General features: G+C 44.2%; 1 protein-coding gene across 1 annotated transcript in view; it reads left to right on the forward strand.

The window, feature by feature from the left end:
• Positions 1–21,580, forward strand: part of LOC118391358 (seizure protein 6 homolog) — a 243,430-nt gene that overhangs the window by 220,466 nt on the left and 1,384 nt on the right. The window contains exons 10-16 of the mRNA XM_035782685.1: positions 698–894; positions 2,202–2,396; positions 12,827–13,018; positions 15,384–15,578; positions 15,673–15,711; positions 16,647–16,755; positions 16,865–16,964. Of these exons, the coding sequence (XP_035638578.1) occupies positions 698–894; positions 2,202–2,396; positions 12,827–13,018; positions 15,384–15,578; positions 15,673–15,711; positions 16,647–16,755; positions 16,865–16,964 (1,027 nt within the window). The remainder of the gene's footprint in view (positions 1–697; positions 895–2,201; positions 2,397–12,826; positions 13,019–15,383; positions 15,579–15,672; positions 15,712–16,646; positions 16,756–16,864; positions 16,965–21,580) is intronic.

Here is a 21,580-nt window from a genome sequence, read left to right on the forward strand (position 1 = left end):
AGATGGAGTCCATCCTCCTTCAGCATTTGGTCTTCTTCCATTGTTTACTCTATTTTCTTCTTATGATGCATTTTATTTTTCTTAGTATGATAAATTGGTTACTCATGTATCTTATTCTCTCAACCATGTGACCCTTTCTAGGACCTCTCCAGTTTGAGGCACTTTCCCTCTACCTACCATCTATCAATACCACTCAACAGTTAACCAGTATAGGCATTATTCAGCAATCTCATTTGCCCATGGGGGTAAACTATGCAGTTCCCCCTGAGTGAATGGCAATGAGGAATTGTGAGTTCTCATTATACTTTCACTTCGGCAAATACATCTTCCAGTACATATTCATGGGAGAGAGAGAGCTCTGTGGAGAGGAGTCAAACAGAGGCAAATTAACGCTGAATTATTTAGTGTTTATTTCACATCAGATCCATCCAATGTAAACAGAATTTAGATTTCCCATAAAGCTCTGACATTTTCCTGCAAGACGTCTCTCACCCTCCCTGACAGTTCTCTGCAGTTGTATTTTGATAGAAACATGAAACTGTATAATTTTTCAGGAGTCACTTTTTGAAGAAAATTAAGCATTCCTCTGCTGTGATATGTCCTCTGTCACTCTTTTTTTCTTATATATGCAGATATAAATTAGACCCTCAGTTTTTCCGATGTGTTGACTGACTCCTGCCTTTCCCTCTCCTTGCAGGCTCAATGTGGGTAAGAATGACCTGTTGACCTTCTACGACGGTGATGACCTAACAGCTAACATCCTGGGTCAGTACAGTGGCACCAGGTCTCGCTTCAGGCTCTACACCTCTATGGCTGATGTCACCATCCAGTTCCAGTCGGACCCTGCTACCAACATCTACGGCTACGGCAACGGCTTCGTGGTCCACTTCTTTGGTGAGACATTACTCAGATACTGTTTAGTTGTACCTGCACACAGTTTTCTGAGAAATACTTTAATGGAAGAAGTATTGGAAGATAAAAGATACAACCTCTATTCTCCTATGGCAAAATTGTCCATACAGTACACAGAATACAGTGTTGTGGGTTTTTTTTTTTTTTACTATCACAGGCAACAAAATTATAATACAATTTCCCTTGGCTAAAAAGAGAGACTCCAAAAAGAGGCTGCTGTTAGCAACCAGTTAGAGAGGTAGATTATTACTAAATAGAAAGTAATACCGCAAAGAGAGAACGGCAGGATACAAGATGAAAAGCAGGGCTTTATCTGCTGTCTTTTCCCTCTGAACGGCCACCGGTGCATAGGATTATGGGACATCAAACACAAAAACACAATTATGTGGAGCGCTTTGTCTACATCATCTGTATTTGCTGCGTGCTGCACCCCCAGCCTTGTGTGCCATATTGAAAGAAGAAAGGGGCAGAATGGGTAGTGCCAAACCACCCACTGCCCGGCACACAGTGCAGTGTGCAATCACTGCAAAATTGATGGCATGCTCTTCACACTCCAGAACCGAATTCACATGCAGAACGCACCACCGGATTCCCTGTGCTCTGCTGCTGGACTCTCATGAATCTGTTTTATTAACCACACACACCAGTACAGTCAGAGCATTTGGGCTTTACTTGATGTGTATAAATCAACCTGTGTAGATTTCATTAGTCTGTATCATTAGAGAAATCAATTTCAATTTAAAGTTAATTTATTTTTCAGATTAATGGATAACCCATGTGCAGATGAGGGACTTTTTTTGTTGTTGAATTTTTACCCCCTTTTTCTCCCCCATTTCATAGTATCCAATTATTAGTAGTTACTATCTTGTCTCACCGCTACAACTCCCGTAGGGGCTCGGGAGAGACGAAAGGTCGAAAGTCAAACACTGTGCACCTGGCGACCTTGGTTAGCGTGCACTGTGCCCGGCCCCCGCCACAGGAGTCGCTGGTGCACGATGAGACAATGATATCCCTCCCTAACCCGGACGACGCTAGGCCAATTGTGCGTCGCCCCACTGACCTCCCAGTCGCGGCCGGCTGCGACAGAGCCTGGGCGCGCAAACCCAGAGTCTCTGGTGGCACAGTGCCCTGGACCACTGCGCCACCTGGGAGGCGATGAGGGACATTTTTGACAAAGATAACATCTCAACATCCCCTGCTCATTCTATCTCTGTCTCTCTCAATATCTCTCCTTCCCCTTCTACCTCCAACTCACTCCATCCTGCCCCCGCCTGGCTCACCACCCACAGAGGTCCCCAGGAACGACACATGCTCTGAGCTGCCAGAGATCACTAATGGCTGGAAGAGCACCTCCCACCCAGACTTGATCCATGGGACAGTGGTCACCTACCAGTGTTACCCAGGTTACGAGGTGCAGGGCTCTGAGATCCTCATGTGCCAGTGGGACCTGACGTGGAGTGGAGACGTCCCTCGCTGTGAGAAAGGTAAGCTAGGAAATAACAACCCACTGGGCGCACCATTTCATTTCAACATGGACATTTTAGTCATATTTGGTTGAGACGTTGATCAATGGAATTTCAACATTTATTCACCCATCCCAATGTGTTATCACTATGCTGTCAACCATTTAAAAGCAGAACAAAGTTCAAATTGAAATAGAATGTCAGATATTCTATATTTATAAAACAACTTTGTTATCACTGTGCTTTATCTATAGCACAACCCAATGACTTGGATTGCAGTTGAGGTGACATTTAAAAGTACATACAGTTGAAGTCGGAAGTTTACATACATACACCTTAGCCAAATACATTTCAACTCAGTTTTTCACAATTCCTGACATTTAATCCTCGTAAAGATTCCCTGTCTTAGGACAGTTAGGATCACATCTTATTTTAAGAATGTGAAATGTCAGAACAATAGTAGAGAGTGATTTATTTCAGCTTCTATTTTTTTCATCACTTTCCCAGAAGTTTATATACACTCAATTAGTATTTGGTAGCATTGCCTTTAAATTGTTTAACTTGGGTCAAACATTTTGGGTAGCCTTCCACAAGCTTCCCACAATAAGTTGGGTGAATTTTGGCCCATTCCTCCTGACAGAGCTGGTGTAACTGAGTTAGGTTTGTAGGGCTCCTTGCTCGCACATGCCTTTTCAGTTCTGCCCAAAAATTGTCTTTTGGATTGAGGTCAGGGCTTTGTGATGGCCACTCCAATACCTTGACTTTGTTGTCCTTAAGCTTTTTCAGTTCTGCCAGAATGCTACCGGAAACGTTTGACCAAAGTTAAAGAATTTAAAGGCAACGCTACCAAGTACTAATTGAGTGTATGTAAACTTCTGACCCACTGGGTATGTGATGAAAGAAATAAAAGCTGAAATAAATAATTCTCTCTCCTATTATTCTGACATTTCACTTCCTTAAAATGAAGTGGTGATCCTAACTGACCTAAGACAGTGAATTTTGACTAGGATTAAATGTCAGGAATTATGAAACATAGTTTAAATGTATTTGGCTAAGGTGTATGTAAACTTCCGACTTCAACTGTATATATTGTGAGCGTACCAAGTAATTAGGCGTCACTCTAAAGCGGGAAGGTGGAATAAACGAGTCAGGAGTAGGTTTTTCTGATTGAACACGGTTCTCTATTGAGGGTATTTTGTCAACCAAAAACATTCTAACATAATCAATGAAAAATCTTCCAAGGTAAAAACACACATCTTCTTCTCCAGATGAAACAAGAACACAATAGGATCATCTTTAAACTACAACAAACATAAATCACGGGTTTGTCACCATCTTTGTGGTTCTTTCAGCACAGCTTCTCTCTCTCGGTGGCCATCTTCCAGAGATAGTTTTTCTCCCTCTCTGCTGGTTCCATTCTCTCTTTTATAGGGGAAGGAGAGTATCTCATTAGTACCGTCAGCTGTGCTTAATTGACTCTGGTTACCTTGTCTCCCATGCTTTGTTGGGCTACTATCCATGAGCCCAGCCTGCCCTCTAGTGGTCCTTCCACATACCTTCCCCCCCAGGACCGAACCGGAGGGTCGGGCGCCAGACGCACCGTCTTGGTCGCGTCGGGACAGCGCGTCTGCATTCCCGTTCCTCGATCCGGCCCTGTGGATGACATGGAAAGAGTACGGTTGTAAAGACAAAAACCATCTGGCTATTCTGTTGTTATTGTTTCTCTTACCAGCCATCCACGTGAGGGGCGCATGGTCAGTAACTAATGCAAACCTCAGACCCAGTAGGTAGTACCGGAGATAATCGAGGGCCCACTTGATGGCTAAGGCCTCTTTCTCTACGGTCGCATACCTCTGTTCCCGATCGCTGAGTTTCCTACTAATGAAGAGAATCGGCTTCTCTGCTTCACCTTCACCCTGAGCTAGTACGGCCCCGAGCCCTGTATCCGAGGCGTCGACCTGCACAATGAACTCTTGTGAGAAGTCCGGAGCCTGTAGAAAGGGATCGGAACACAGGCCATCTTTTAACAATTGAAAGGCCTCTTCCGTCTCATCTTTCCACTCTACCTGGTTTGGCAGGTTTTTCCTGATGAGGTTTGTGAGGGGGTTGGCAATGGTTGCATATCCCGGGATAAAACGGCGATAATATCCTGTTATCCCTAAGAAGGCCCGAACGTCTCGCTTGGTCCGGGGTCGAGGCCAGTCACGAATTGCCCTGGTCTTCTCTGCCTGCGGGCGTATTTTCCCATTCCCCACGGTATACCCCAGGTATTCCGCTTCGGACAGGCCCAGGCAGCATTTATTTGGATTGGCTGTCAACCCTGTGGCTTCCAAACTCACGAGCACCGCCCGTAATCGCAGGAGGTGACTATCCCAGTCCTCGCTGTGGATGACCACATCGTCTATGTACGCCGCTGCATACTCTTGATGGGGCCGTAGAATGGCATCCATGAGGCGTTGGAAGGTTGTAGCAGCTCCGTGCAGTCCGAAGGGCATCCTCACATACTGGAAAAGCCCCTCTGGGGTGGCGAAGGCAGTCTTTGGGCGATCCTCCGGAGCCACCGGCACTTGCCAATATCCCTTCGTCAAATCCAGGGTAGTGATGAACTTGGCCTTTCCTAAGCGCTCCAAGAGTTCATCCACGCGGGGCATGGGGTACGCATCGAATGTAGAGATGGCATTCACGCCCCTAAAGTCGTTGCAGAGTCTCATACTACCATCGGCTTTGGGGACCAGGACTATGGGACTGGACCACTCGCTCGTCGAGGGCTCGATCACGCCCATCCTCAACATCTCCCTCACCTCTTTCTTAGCGATGACTCGGCGAGCCTCAGGAATCCTGTAAGGGCGGATATGCACTTTCTTGCCGGGTTCAGTGTGGATATGGTGGAACAGGACATCTGTTTGTCCTGGGAATGGAGAGAATATTCGACCAAAGTTCATAATCAGCTTGTCTAGCTGTCTTGACTGCTCCGGTAGGAGAGTTTGGCCACGGCGCACCTGTGGGAGAGCCTCTTTTTTTCTTTGCCCCCCAGGGCCATCAAAGCCACCTCCTCCTCTCGTCCATGGTACGTCTTCAGCAGGTTTATGTGATAGAGTTGGACCTTCTTCCTCCTGTCAGGTTGCTTGATGAGGTAATTGACCGGTGAGACCCTTTTCATTACCTCGTAGGGCCCCCTCCACTGCGCCAGCAAGCAATGTTCGGCAGTGGGCACAAGCACCATCACTTTCTCTCCCACGGTGAACTCACGGGGGGGGTCGCAGATTTATCATAGGCCCGGCCTTGGGTCCTTTGGGCCTTCTCCATATGCTCCTTGACTATGGGCCACACTGCTGACAGGCGGTCTCTCATCAGGGTAACGTGTTCTATTGTAGATCGAAAGGGGCATGGTTGGGTCTCCCAGGTCTCCTTGGCTAAGTCGAGGATTCCTCGACAGGGTCTGCCATAGAGCAATTCAAACGGAGAGAATCCAGTGGATGCCTGGGGTACTTCTCGCAGGGCAAACATTAAGTGTGGGAGAAGCATGTCCCAGTTTTTCCCGTCTCGGGACACCACTCTTCTCAACATGCTTTTAATTGTTTTGTTCAAGCGTTCACACAACCCATCTGTTTGAGGGTGGAATATGCTTGTACGTACGTATCTGTTGAACCTGATATAACCGACACAAGTCCTTCATCAACCGGGACATGAACGGGGTTCCTTGATCGGTTAAGATAGTCTTGGGAAGGCCCACACGAGAGAACATCAGGAATAACTCCTTGGCAATTCCCTTTGACGACATGTTACGTAGGGGTATGGCCTCCGGGAACTTGGTAGCATAATCTATAACCACTAGGATGTACTCGTGTCCTCTGGCGGATTTTGGGAGGGGTCCTACGAGGTCCATAGCTATGCGTTCAAAGGGAGTCTCTATGATGGGGAGAGGAATCAAAGGGTTACGTACGTGTGGCCGTGGGGCTGTACGTTGACATTGATCACACGTCTTACAATACCTGGCCACATCTCGGGTGACACGGGGCCAATAGAATCTCTGCATGATTCTGTCAATCGTCTTGTCTCGTGCCAGGTGTCCTCCTAGGACGTGGGAATGGGCTAACTGTAGAACTGTATCCCTGTATGGTCTAGGCACCATTAGTAATTCCTGGTTTTCCCCCCTTCGTCGTACGACCCAGTATAAGAGACCCCGCCTGATTGCATAGTAAGGAAGAGGGGGCTCACCTGATCCGTCGACGTTCCTTCCGTCAATCACCTTCACCTTCCTCATGGCCTCCCTTAGGTCTGGGTCTCTATGCTGCGAGGTGCCGAACTGTCCCTTTAATTCCTGGGGCAGGTCAACCTCAGTAGAGGGATGTGGAGGTTGTTCCACATCCCCATCAGGGGAGACCGAGGAGAATCCCTTCCAGGTTCCCTCCTCGGATGGAGCTTCAAATATATCCCTTAGTGCCTGGTTGCTCCTTCCTTCCTGCGTTGTGTATAACCCTTCACAGGTGTCTTCGTCGGTGGTTTCCTGGAATATCTGTCGTAAACGTTGGGTCGCTATTTCTTCCTCTGCTGTAGAGGACGCGGCTACGTCTCCTTGTAGTACTACTATCTCGGGCTTGGAGATTCTCTTCTTTCCTGTCCCCCTTCTTCCCGTGCATAACGTCATCTGCCGAAGCTCCTTATATAGGGGACAGTCTCTCCCGATCAATAATGGCACCTTCAGCTGGGGCACTTTCCCTGCCCTGACTGTACACCTTCCTTTTGGAGTGAGAATAGGCAGATTCACAGTGGGGTAATAGTGGGTGTCTCCATGGATACAGGATACGGCTACTTTGTCTGGTAGCAGTGTGGCGGAGGTCACCATCCGCTCCTCTACTAACGTAACCATACTTCCCGAGTCGAGAATAGCTAACACATCTTGTCCTTCAACTCGCACCGGAATCTCTGAGGCTGGGGCTATCTCTGCTAACCAACAGTGTTGATCCTGCCCCCTCAAAACGGGATGTGTGGGGGTAGGTAGTGACGACTCCGTGACCATGGGCTCATCCTTGCTAGGACATTGTGGGGCATAATGGTTGGGAGACTGACACTTATAACACCGACCCGGCTGTGTGGTGGCTGACTTCTCCCACCTCCGGGGGGGGGCTTGGACGTTTCGGTGGCGGGCGCGCCGGGGTGAGTCGTGGTACGGGATTGGAAGACTCCTTCCGTTCCTCCTTGTCACTTTTTAACAACTCCCCTGTAGACCGATATGTTTCCACCGCCTGGGCTATGTCATCGGCTGACAACGGGTTGGCTTGCCCCACAACCCTTTTTAAGTCACTGGGTAATTCTCTCAATATCTTGTCCACTACGAGAGTCTCTATCACATGTCCTACTCCCTTTCCAGGTTCTAGCCACTGTTTCGTCAGTCGTATTAAGGCGAAGATCTGAGCACGGACGGGTTGATCAGCTGTATAGGTCCATTGATGGAACTTTACAGCCCTATCTCTGGCAGTCAGCTGGTACCGGGACAGGATCTCGGTTTTTAGTCGCCCATAGTCCGCCGCTTCGCAGGAATCCAGGTCAAAATAGGCTTCCTGAGCCACCCCGGTCAAAAGAGGAGCTAATGCGCTAGCCCATTCTGTGGGCGGCCACTCTTCCAAGGTGGCCGTCCTTTCGAAGGTCATGAGAAAGTCCTCAATATCATCCTCCTTGGAGAGACGAGGTAAGATGGCGTGAGCAGCCGCTCTTGGCCTAACTGTAGGTTCTTCTCGTCGACTCAGCTGTTGTTGCAGGAGTTCTATGGTTGTCTGCTGTGCCGTGATCAATTGTTGTAGTAGGGCGTTATCCATCGTTCTTGAATGGTTCCTCCGGGTCTTCTGGAAGAATATTAATTTACTCACTTATCCTTGTGTCACTCGTCCACCTAATACCCGCATCCTCCACCAATGTGAGCGTACCAAGTAATTAGGCGTCACTCTAAAGCGGGAAGGTGGAATAAACGAGTCAGGAGTAGGTTTTTCTGATTGAACACGGTTCTCTATTGAGGGTATTTTGTCAACCAAAAACATTCTAACATAATCAATGAAAAATCTTCCAAGGAAAAAACACACATCTTCTTCTCCAGATGAAACAAGAACACAATAGGATCATCTTTAAACTACAACAAACATAAATCACGGGTTTGTCACCATCTTCGTGGTTCTTTCAGCACAGCTTCTCTCTCTCAGTGGCCATCTTCCAGAGATAGTTTTTCTCCCTCTCTGCTGGTTCCATTCTCTATTTTATAGGGGAAGGAGAGTATCTCATTAGTACCGTCAGCTGTGCTTAATTGACTCTGGTTACCTTGTCTCCCATGCTTTGTTGGGCTACTATCCATGAGCCCAGCCTGCCCTCTAGTGGTCCTTCCACAATATACTGACTATTTATGTAACCAAATTAATTTACATCGTGTTGACAATCACGCCTCTGGTATATATCCTTATGATTAAAAATAACACCAGACTTGATTGAGCCATCACTATTCTATTTACCCCCCAGAACAGTTAAAAATGTATTTGACTAAGGTGTATGTAAACTTCTGACTTCAACTGTACATATGAGATGAATAATGCAAAATATGTAAACATTAAAGTTAAAGTGACTTGTGTTCCATTATTAAAGTGGCCAGTGATTTCAAGACTATGTATATAGGGCAGCAGCCTATAAGGAGCTAGTGATAGCTATTTAACCGTCTGATGGCCTTGAGATAGAAGCTGTTTTTCAGTCTCTCGGTCCCTGCTTTGATGCACCTGTACTGAGCTCGCCTTCTGGATGATAGTGGGGTGAACAGGCAGTGGCTCAGGTGGTTGTAGTCCTTGATTATCTTTTTGGCCTTCTTGTGTCATCGGCTGCTATAGGTGTCCTGGGGGGCAGGTAGTTTACCCACGGTGATGCGTTAGGCAGACCGCACCACCCTCTGGAGAGCCCTGCAGTTGCGGGTGTTGCAGTTGCCGTACCAGGCGGTGATACAGCCTGACAGGATGCTCTCAATTGTGCATCTGTAAAAGTTTGTGAGGGTTTTACGTGCCAAGACAAGATTATTCAGCCTCTTGAGGTTGAAGAGGCGCTGTTGCGCCTTCTTCACCACACTGTCTGTGTGGACCATTTCAGTTTGTTCATGATGTGAATCCAGAGGATCTTGAAGCTTTCCACCTTCTCCACTGCAGTCCCTTCGATGTGGATAGGGGGTGCTCCACGATCCAAGTCCAAGTCCACGATCAGCTCCTTTGTTTTGTTGACGTTGAGTAGAGGTTATTTTCCTGGCCCCACACTCCCAGGGCCCTCACCTCCTCAATATAGGCTGTCTCTGGTAATCAGGATTATTACCGTTGTGTCATCTGCAAACTTGATGATTGAGTTGGAGGCATGTGTGGCCACGCACACATGGGTGAACAGACAGTACAGGAGGGGGCTGAGCACACAGCCTTGTGGGGACCCTGTGTTGAAGGGTGTTGTTTCCTACCTTCACCACCTGGGGGCGGCCTGTCAGGAACTTCAGGACCCAGTTACACAGGGTGGTGTTCAGACCCAGGGCCCAGAGCTTAATGATGAGGTTGAAAGGTACTATGGTGTTGAATGCTGAGCTATAGTCAACGAACAGCATTCTTAGATAGGTATTCCTCTTGTCCAGATGGGAAAGGGCAGTGTGCAGTACAGTGGCGATTGCATCGTCTGTGGATCTATAGGGGTGGTAAGCAAACTGAAGTGGGTCTATGGTGTCAGGTAAGGTAGAGGTGATATGATTATTGATTAGTCTCTCAATGTACTTAATGATGACAGAAGTGAACATGCTCTGAGGATGTGGCTAGGGATTCCGTCTGGGCAGGCAGCCTTGCAAGGGTTAACATACGTAAGTGTCTTACTCACATAGCCCACAGAGAAGGAGAGCTAACCCTCCTTGGTCGCTGGCTGCTTCGGTGGTTGAGAGAATTGTCATCAAGGGTGGCTTCTTTGAAGAATCTCAAATAGAAAATATATTTGGAACACTTTTAGGTTTCTACATGATTCCATATGTGGTATTTAATAGTGTTGATGTCTTCGTCATTATTCTACAATGTAGAAAATAGTAAAAATAAAGAAAAACCCTTGAATGAGTAGGTGTGTCCAAACTTTTGACTGGTACTGTATGTACAGTACGAACTAAATTCATTGATTTATATCTGTATGTAAAAAAATATAATACTATTAACATTTGAAAATAACTTCAACATTCAAAACAATTAAATTAAATGATAAAATGTTTTAAAAAACAGTACAATAAAAACCATAAAGTTGCCAGACTTCAATATACTAAAGACTCCAGAAATTAACGTGTATAATTATTTCTCCCATTCAATCCCTCATTCACCCTTCTGTTACTTGTTACTTGTCCATGAACCAGCTGACATGTCATTGTCATGTTGTATCAGTTTGCTGTGTTAAAGAAGCCTACCTGCGGTCATTGTATAGAAACGCAGTAAAACATATAAACCCATATTTGCATAAAATAGCTCCCTCATTGCCTGGATAAACTCCAGATGGGATATCAACACTTCCTACAGATGATAACCTGTGTTATCAAATCCAGAGGAAAATGCAATGTCAGGATACTCATTTTTAGTACCACTTGGTTTTACAGCCACTGCAACACCAAAGCAATAGTCATGCCAAATTTAACCAGATGTTTTAAGTGAGAACATTATTTAATTAATGGCATTCATAAACCACTAGTGTGAACATAATTGCTGTCCCGAAATCTGTTGCTTCAGGGGTCTAGTGAGAAACACACAACTCAAACTGTTTTGACTGCCACCTACAGGTGAGAGAACATGTTGCATACACCTCAACAAGCCTTATGGTAGGGCACTGTGTTGTGTTTGATCATGTCACTTGACCTGAATTTAAACCTTTTATTTAAAGCCTTTTCCATAAATTAGAATTATACTAAAAATGAAAGCAATTGTCTGAGGATGGTGCTGGACCATCTGACATAAAAATAAAAGAGGAAAGTTTGATGAGAAGGCTGCAGCCCTTTACACTCGTAACTGTATACGGGTTGAAAATGGCAGATTTCAGCACTAATAAATTGGAACACAGTAACTGCTATACATGACATAACAGCTCTTGGGCTCTGCACTTCACAGCGCTGTATGGATTTTGACTGACAGACATTGTGAATTTGAGCACCTCGAGCGACAAGAAAATGTCTCATCCCTCCTGCTAATTGGGCAACTTTTGCAAATGTTTTGTTGTCTGGATGGGGGAAATGCTGTAAATGAAGAGGATTCTATGTATTTTGAAAGACGAGACATTGAGGATTATAATAAATACCATCTTGACATAGCCGCGGGAAGTAGGGGTGCTGAGGGTGCTGCTGCACCGCCTTATAAATCCCCATTTTAAAAAAGTATTCATATAAAAAATGCAGTTCCAAGATGACACATGCTTGGCTGTTCTAAACACAATGAGCCTATGTGTGTCTATTGTGAAGACAATTAGCTGCGGCACACACACCTGAAGGCACTCATAATTCCTTTCTACGCGCATCAAAATGATGATCTGTCATTGGATGCCACCTTTACAACAAGTCAGTTTGTCTAATTTTTGCCCTAATAGAGCTGCCCTGGTCAACTGTAAGTGCTGTTATTCTGAAGTGTAAACATCTTACAGCAACAACAGCTCCGCCACGAAGCGGTAGGCCACACAAGCTCACAGAATGAGACCTCAGAGCGCTGAAGTGCGTAGTGCGTAAAAATTGTCCTCAGTTGCAACACTCACTTCCAAACTGCCTCTAGAAGCAACATCAGCACAAGAACTGTTCATTGGGATAACACAATATATGGTCTATACTTGGCATATAGGTTTCTCACTCAGGTGGGCAAAAATAGAGATGAGGGGAATGGGCAGGGTATATGGAAATGAAATACTGCAGTATTTACTATATTTAAATAAGTATAGTATTTGTGTGGACTGTAGTGATTTTGCAGACCTTTCTGTATTATTTACTTCAGTGTTCTTTGGGGGATTTACTATAGTATTCTACGGTATACTACAAAATTATTACACATGATCTACAGTGTAAAGTATGGTATTACATAGTATACTACAGTTTACTACAGAATTCTACAGTAAGTACCCTAGTATTCTATAGTAAACTGTAATATTTTTTTTATGTTGGGATGTCCCTTGGGCTGTAGGCTGCAACGCCTGAATGGCTTCAATATCCAGCCATGTTCATTTTTAATGACCAAGAAGATAGATGTCTGATATTTACTTAGAAGGCTCTGTGTCATCTACTGGGTTATTGTACGAGACTGGCACGTTATTGAGGGAACCACTGTTGATCACCTGTGGTGTAACTGATAATGATGATTGTGAATGTATTGTACTGTAGTGGTTATGTATTAGAGTGGTTATCCATTTGCCTGTGTTTTCTGTCTTTCTGTTTTCTGTGTCTGTGTAATCAGTGATGACGTGTCCTGACCCGGGGAATGTGGAGCACAGCCGGAGGATGGTGACGGGATCCCGCTTCATGGTGGGATCGACAGTGCAGTATGTGTGCAATAAGGGCTACTCCCTGTCTGGAAGCACACTGCTCACCTGCTACAACAGAGACTCAGCCAACCCCAAGTGGAGCGAGATGCTGCCCAAGTGTAACCGTAAGTCGGTAAACTATATCTGGTCAAATACACACACAAACACACAGTGTTTTTTATTGTATTCAAGCAGGATAGTCGTCCTCCTCTCTAACAATCAACATGGTTTTTCTAAAAGTCTACAGTATTCCTTTAGATAACTCAGAGAACTCTGTGCCAGTAAGTGTATCGTTCAACTTGTGCTGTGATTTGTTGAGTCAACTCAACTGACATTACAAAAATGAGCGGCATCAGTTAGCATAATTTGAATTAACATTATACATTACCATGGTGATCCAGCATCAGTTGATAGAACATTCCACATTACCATGGAAATGATCGCATCACAATACCAGGCAGCCATTGCGAGTCTACCCATGAGTTTACCAGTCAAATTGCCAGGGTTAGAGCTTCCAAGCCTGCTCTATTCATTCTATTTCTGTGGTGATAGTGCCTTTTCACAGCTGCATCTATCAGTGTCAAACATCATTACTTTTGCATAGCGCAAAACCAGGCGAGGTACAGCTAACTGCCAAAATGAAGGAAACACCAACATAAAGTGTCTTAATAAGGCGTTTAGATTTATTTGATAATTTACAACACAATACAAGCACACGTGAATAATGCATTTAAAATAATTAAGAATTACAAAGAAAGTTAGAAAATGGCCATTGTGGTCCACTTAAATAAATGTCTCAAAGAATTTACAAGCATAACATAGTAGGCCTAGGCTAGACAGTAGACCTAACCTACTATCACGTTTAATGTAAGAACCAGATGCAGACTGTGTCGAAGTAACAATGTTTATTACAACAACAGGGGCAAAGGTACAGCACGGCAGGCAGGCTCAGGGTCAGGTCAGGCAGAGGTCGATAATCCAGAGTAGTGGGGCAAAGGTACAGGATGGCAGGCAGGGTCAGGACAGGTAGAATAATCAAAGCTGGGAAAAACTACAAAACAGGAACTTAAACAAGACAGGAGCAAGGGGAAAACCGCTGATAAGTTCTACGAACAAAAACAAACTGGCAACAGACAAACGGAGAACACAGATATAAATACACAGGGGATAATGGGGAAGATGGGCGACACCTGGAGGGGGGTGGAGACAAGCACAAACACAGGTGAAACAGATCAGGGCGTGACACCTACTAGGCATACTTAGGATACAGATATAATAATAATAAATCCATGTTTGAACTTGTGCATAAAAAGAAAAACGACAAGCATAACATTTAAATGATGGAGATTGAAAGTCTCTGTTGGCGTTGGGCCACCTCTAGCCTCGAGACCTGCATCAATGTGCCTTTGGTATAGATTCTACAAGTGTCTGGAACTCTATTGGAGGGATGTGACACCATTCTTCCGTGGGAAATTCCATGATTGGTGTTTTTTGTTGACGGTGGTGGAAAACGCTGTCTCAGGCGCCACTCCAGAATCTCCCATAAGTGTTCAACTGGGTTGAGCATTGGTGACACACACACACACACACACACACACACACACACACACACACACACACACACACACACACACACACACACACACACACACACACACACACACACCATTTATGAATGGTGATTATTAATGGTCTAATAATAATAATAACCCATTTATAAATGGCAAACAAGACAGTAAAAAATAAATCATAAGGAATATGGGTTTGAAAGTGTTTGTCCAATATCTAGGAGATATAAGAAAGCTCAGGAAATATATATATATATTATTTACACATATTTAACCCCTTAAATTGTTTTCACAAAAGTAATAATAATAATAATATATGCCATTTAGCAGACGCTTTTATCCAAAGCGACTTACAGTCATGAGTACCTCCATATACATTGATTTGTATGAGTTACCTTCAGTCCTGTGACACGTGTGGTGGATTGTAGAGCAAAACGGGGAACATCATCGTGTTCATGAGAGTCTCATCTTTCCATAGAGTGGGCATATTAGTTAGTAGGCAAAACAGATGTTTTTGTGAGAAGACCGATGTTCAGGATGTCTCCTGGTGTGACAAACACTGCTCTAGCTCTGCCACTTTCCACTGCAGATGCGGAAGGGTGGATTGAGAAGCAGCCCAGGCAAAAAAACAGATCTCTAGTTTAAACTGACAGATTTCTATGGGGATTTTTGTATTATGTTAATTAGATTGACGTGTGTGCGTCAATATACTCTTAGGGATTAATTAACTCAGAAACCACACCTGTGTGGAAGTGTTTCCTTTAATTTGGCAGACCTGTAGCTGCCTTGTGTAAGTAAGTGGTGGAAGACTATACTGATGTTAGAAATTATACATGTAATAAGGGTACTCTGCTGTCTAAGAAGTATAGAGACAACCATAGTGACAGCCGTGGTGTGTGTCTGTCTGTGTGTGTCCTGGCAGCTGAGAAGTATGAGCCCTGCAGGAACCCTGGTGCCCCCTCCACCAGCGTGCAGAGCTTAGAGAAAGCCTTCTACCAGGCAGGGGAGACACTGAGCTTCTCCTGCCATACCGGATATGAGCTGCAGGGGGAGCCCACCATCCGCTGTGTCCCTGGACACCCGTCACAGTGGAGCGGCACACCACCCGCCTGTAGAGGTACACATGTATCAACTTCTAATAACTTATGATACCCAGTTCCATGATGTGTAAAAATGATCAGGGTACCCAAATCGCTTTTCTTTTTTTCCAGCATCCTCTTTGCAGTATTTGAATGAGCGAAAGTTGGATGGTAAGTACAGTATGTATACCAGCTAGTTGTAACCACGGTGTGAAGTATTGTGATGCCATAGAGGAAATATACACTACATGACCAAAAGTATGTGGACACCTGCTCATCAAACATTTCATTCCAAAATCATTGCCATTCATATGGAGTTTCCCCCCCTTGCTGCTATAACAGCCTCCACTCTTTTCACTAGAGGTTGGAACATTGCTGCGGGGACTTGCTTCCATTCAGCCACAAGAGCATTAGTGAGGTCGGGCACCGATGTTAGGCGATTAGGCCTGGCTCGCAGTCTGCATTCCAATTCATCCCTAAGGTGTTCGATGGGGTTAAGGTCAGGGCTCTGTGTTTCTCATCAGTCCAGAGAACACATTTCCACTGCTCCAGAGTCCAATGGTGGCAAACTTTACACCACTCCAGCCGATGTCGATCTTGTGTGCGGCTGCTCAGCCATGGAAGCCCATTTTATGATGCTCCCAATGAACAGTTCTTGTGCTGACGTTGCTTCTAGAGGCAGTTTGGAACTCGGTAGTGAGTGTTGCAACAGAGCAAATGCGATTTTTATATACTACGTACTTCAGCACTCAGCCGTTCTGTTTTGTGAGCTTGTGTGGCCTACCACTTTGCGGCTGAGCCGTTGTTGCTCTTAGACATTTCCACTTCACGAGAACAGCACTTGCAGTTGACCAGGGCAGCTCTAGCAGGCCAGAAATTTGACGAACTGACTTGTTGGAATGGTGGCATCCTATGACGGTGCCATGTTGAAAGTCACTGAACTCCTCAGTAAGGTCATTCTACTGCTGTGCTTGATTTTATATGCCTGTCAGCAACGGGAGTGGCTGAAATAGCCGTATCCACATACTTTTGTGTATATATAGTATACTTATGCTGTAATTGTTTCAGGTCATTTCTAGTTATGCATGTTTCATGCTTATTTTCAGTTGCTAGTCCTGAGTACGGTATGGAGGGAACCAACATTGCCATCGCCGTTCTGATTCCTGCTGCGGTTGTATTGGTAGTCATCCTGGGGATTTACCTCTACTTTGCAAAGTGAGTATGAGAATAAGAGATTGGAAAATAACTACATAACTAATTCAGTTATATGCTTCAGAGCAGTTGAGACTGTTCAAGTGTGCTTGTTTGTCTCTGTCCCTCTTAGACTTCAGGGGAAGACCATCAGAATGCCAACATCATCCCTGCCGCCATATGACAACATGACAGAGGAGTCAGCCTTCAACAACCCAATCTATGATAAAGGAGTAAGTACGGATGTCATGCACATGAATCTCCGAGACGTGGACTCCAAGAATACCATTGTCCAGTCCTGATCCATCTCATTGCAATCTGCCTGACTGTCATCTCATATCTTACCAGCAGAGGGCACCATCTAACACATCAGCAACCAGCAACCAACCTCTAAATTTGTGGTCTTGTGATGAATGCAGACAAGCACTATTGCCAATCAATTCTGGCTCTCGAGGTCTATTACTTAGCTTTAAAGTTTGGAAGCTCTACAGTCTACTTAGCTTTAAATCTTTCAAGCACTACAGTCTACTTAGATGTAAAGCTAAATGTGTTTTTGTATGAGTATCACATTATTTTCAGTGGATAAATAGGACCGCACAAGCACTCCATCAGGGGATAGGGGACATGTTGTGCACAGATGTGTTTACATTCGAAATTTGAGCATGACAACTACGTTCCTGGAGAGATGATGAATGTATGAAGGCGGTGAAAGATATGTTTTTGTAATACTTAATATCAGTGTCAGCGTCAAAGACACTTTAAAGCTCATCCATCATTGTCATTATCATGTCATTCACTTGTGATTGAGTTGTGCAGTCATTGAGTCTCATCCATTAATTACACTGAACAAAAATATAAACGCAACATGCAACAATTTCAACGACTTTACTTAGTTACAATTCATATAAGGAAATCAGTCAATTTAAATACATTCATTAAGCCTAATCTATGGATTTCACATGACTGGGAATACAGATATGCATATGTTGGTCACAGACACCTTTTAAAAATAAAGTAGACGCGTGGATCAGAACCAGTTAGTATCTGCTTTGACCACCATTTGCCTCATGCAGCGCGACACATCTCATTCTCATAGAGCTGATCAGGCTGTTGATTATGGCCTGTGGAATGTTGTCCCACCCCTTTTCAATGGCTGTGCGAAGCTGCTGGATATTGGCGGGAACTGAAACATGCTGTTGTACATGTTGATCCAGAGCATCCCAAACATGCTAAATGGGTGACATGTCTGTTATGCAGGCCTGGGAGATTTTCAGCTTCCAGGAATTGTGTACAGATACTTGCGACATGGGGCCATGCATTATCATGCTGAAACATGAGGTCGATGGCGGTGAATGAATGGCACAACAATGGGCCTCAGGATCTAGTCACAGTATTTCTGTGCATTCAAATTGCCATCAATAAAATGCAATTGTGCTCTTTGTCTGTAACTTACTTATGCATGCCCATACCATAACCACACTGCCACCATGGGGCACTCTGTTCACAAAGTTGACATCAGAAAACCACTCGCACACTTAACGCCATCTGTCCGGTACAGTTGAAACCGGGATTCGCCAGTTCACATTTTAGAGAAATCTGCTTTTTGTGCATATGGAACATTTCAGGGATAATTATTTCAGCTCATGAAACATGGGACCAACACTTTACATGTTGCATTTATATTTTTGTTCAGTATAGTTTGAAATGCTTTTGAAATGTAGACACATATGGACCCTTTTGTGAATTATGGTTATAAAATCACATGGACTATAACAAAAAATCTGTGCAATAGACAGTATTTAAATGTACACTTAGTATTTACATTAGTTTTATGTGTTGCACTTTAGAACATTATCAGAGCACTTAGATTTGACATTGAGTCTCAATTATTGTATTTGGTTTACACATTCCTTTGTCCATGAGTCCTCCATATCTGCATAATTTAGTGTACAAATATGTGTTTTATTTCATGTGAGTTTTGGATTTGTTGTGAAATGTCAAAGGCACAATGTACGATAAACATGATTCCACCATGTACAGTACCAGTCAAAAGCATGGACACACCTACTCATTCAGTTGTTCTTTATTTTTTACTATTTTCTACATTGTAGAATAATAGTGAAGACATAAACTATGAAATAACACATGGAATCATATAGTAACCAAAAAGTGTTAAACAAATCAAGATATATTTTATTTGAAATTCTTCAAAGTAGCCACCCTTTGCCATGATGAAAGACTTGCACACTTGGCATTCTCTCCACCAGCTTCACCTGGAATGCTTTTCCAACAGTCTTGAAGGAGTTCCCACATATGCTGAGCACTTGTTGGGTGCATTTCCTTCACTCTGCGGTCAAACTCATCCCAATTGGGTTGAGGTCAAGTGATTGAGTCCAGGTCATCTGATGCAGCACTCCATCACTCTGATTCTTGGTGAAATAGCCCTTACACAACCTGGAGGTGTGCTGGGTCATTGTCCGGAGGTGTGTTGGGTCATGATAGTCCCACTAAGCGCAAACCAGATGGGAATGCGTACCACTGCAGAATGCTGTGGTAGCCATGCTGGTTAAGTGCTGAGGATAACACAGTGCCACCGATGCGGCCCGCTACCAAGGACTGTGGGCTCTCATTCTCTGTGGCCAACGTGAGTAAGACATTTAAGCATATTAATCCTCGCAAGGTTGCCGGCCCAGACGGCATCCCTAGCCGCGTCCTCAGAGCATGCGCAGACCAACTGGCTGGTGTGTTTACGGACATATTCAATCTCTCCCTATCCCAGTCTGCTGTCCCCACACGCTTCAAGATGGCCACCATTGTTCCTGTACAAGAAATCAAAGATAACTGAACTATTTTAAAAAATGTATTTCACCTTTATTTAACCAGGTAGGCTAGTTGAGAACAAGTTACAACTGCGACCTGGCCAAGATAAAGCAAAGTGACACAGAGTTACACATGGAATAAACACGCATACAGTCAACACAATCGGAAAAAAATAAAATCTATATACAGTGTGTGCAAATGGCATGAGGAGGTAAGGCAATAAATAGGCCATAGTAGCGAAGTAATTACAATTTTGCAAATTAACACTGGAGTGAGATGTGCAGAGGATGTGCAAGTAAAAATACTGGTGTGCAAAAGAACAGAAAAGTAAATAAAAACAATATGGGGATGAGGTAGGTAGATTGTATGGGCTATTTACAGATGGGCTATGTACAGCTGCAGCGATCGGTTAGCTGATGTTTTAAGTTAGTGAGGGAAATATAGGTCTCCAACTAAATGACTATCGCCCCGTAGCACTCACTTCTGTCATCATGAAGTGCTTTGAGAGGCTATTCAAGGATCATATCACCTCTACTTTACCTGTCAACCTAGACCCACTTCAATTTGCTTCCCGCCCCAATAGATCCACAGACTGATGCAATCGCCATTGCACTGCCCTATCCCATCTGGACAATAATACCTATGTAAGAATGCTGTTCATTGACTACAGACTTGCCTTCACCACCATAGTACCATTCAAGCTCATCTAAAAAGCTTGGGGCCCTGGGTCTGAACCCCGCCCTGTGCAACTGGGTCCTGGAGTTCCTGACGGGCCTCCCCCAGGTGGTGAAGGTAGGAAACACCTCCACTTCACTGAACCTCAACAGTGGAGCCCCACAAGGATGCGTGCTCAGCCCCCTCCTGTACTCCCTGTTCACCCATGACTGCGTGGCCATGCAAACCCCCAACTCAATCATTAAGTGTGCTAATGTCCATTGCTGATGTTCATTGTGTCTAATGTCCATTGCTTGTGTTTCCTGGCCCAAGCAAGTCTCTTCTTCTTTTTGTGGTCCTTTAGTAGCGGTTTCTTTACAGCAATTCAACCATGAAGTCCCGATTCACGCAGTATCTTCTGAACAGTTGATGTTGAGAAGAGACGGCAGAGGTAACTCTGTGTCTTCCTTTCCTGTGGCGGTCCTCAAGAGAACCAGTTTCACCATAGTGCTTGATTGTTTTTGCGACTGAATTTTAAGAAACTTTCAAAGTTCTATTGAATGACCTTCATGTCTTAAAGTAAAGTAATGATGGACTGTCGTTTCTCTTTGCTTATTTGAGCTGTTCTTGCAATAATATGAACTTTGTCTTTTACAAAACAGGGCTTTCTTCTGTATACCACCCCTACCATGTAACAACATAACTGACTGGCTCAATCGCATTAATTAAATGTTAACAAGGAACACCTGTTAATTGAAATGCATTCTCATGAAGCTGGTTAGGAGAATGCCAAGAGTGTGCAAAGCTGTCATTATGGCAAAGGGTGGCTACTTTAAAGAATCCCAAATATCAAATATATTTGGATTTGTTTAACACTTTTTTGGTTACTATATGATTCCATATGTGTTATTTCGTAGTTTTTATGTCGTCACGATTATTCTATAATGTAGAAAATAGTCAAAATAAAGAAAAACCCTTGAATGAGTAGGTGTGTCCACACTTTAAACTGGTACCGTATATGAATGTGTTGTGTTAAAATATTCATCAACTCTGTTACAAATGTAACAGTGATGCATATCATGCTCTAAAAAGCCTGATGCCGACTGTCCATCTTAACGAGCACACCTCATATCCACCTCACCCACTGTATCACCTGTCACTGTACCAAACTGGTGTCAACTTCAGTCAACACATTGTGGGGTTAATGGGTTCCTCACCACTGAGCTCCCTGACCCTCACTAACTTCATCACTCTCTCTTTTTCTCTTTCCCTCAAGTAGTTACTATTAACTTAAATTTGGGAAAGAAAATACCTTTGCATAACATCTCACTGTTGATAATGAAAGTAAAGTATGGAGTGGCAGTGGCTGAGGAAC

Source organism: Oncorhynchus keta, unplaced genomic scaffold (genome assembly GCF_023373465.1).
Source record: "Oncorhynchus keta strain PuntledgeMale-10-30-2019 unplaced genomic scaffold, Oket_V2 Un_contig_6244_pilon_pilon, whole genome shotgun sequence".
Classification (NCBI taxonomy): Eukaryota; Metazoa; Chordata; class Actinopteri; order Salmoniformes; family Salmonidae; genus Oncorhynchus; species Oncorhynchus keta.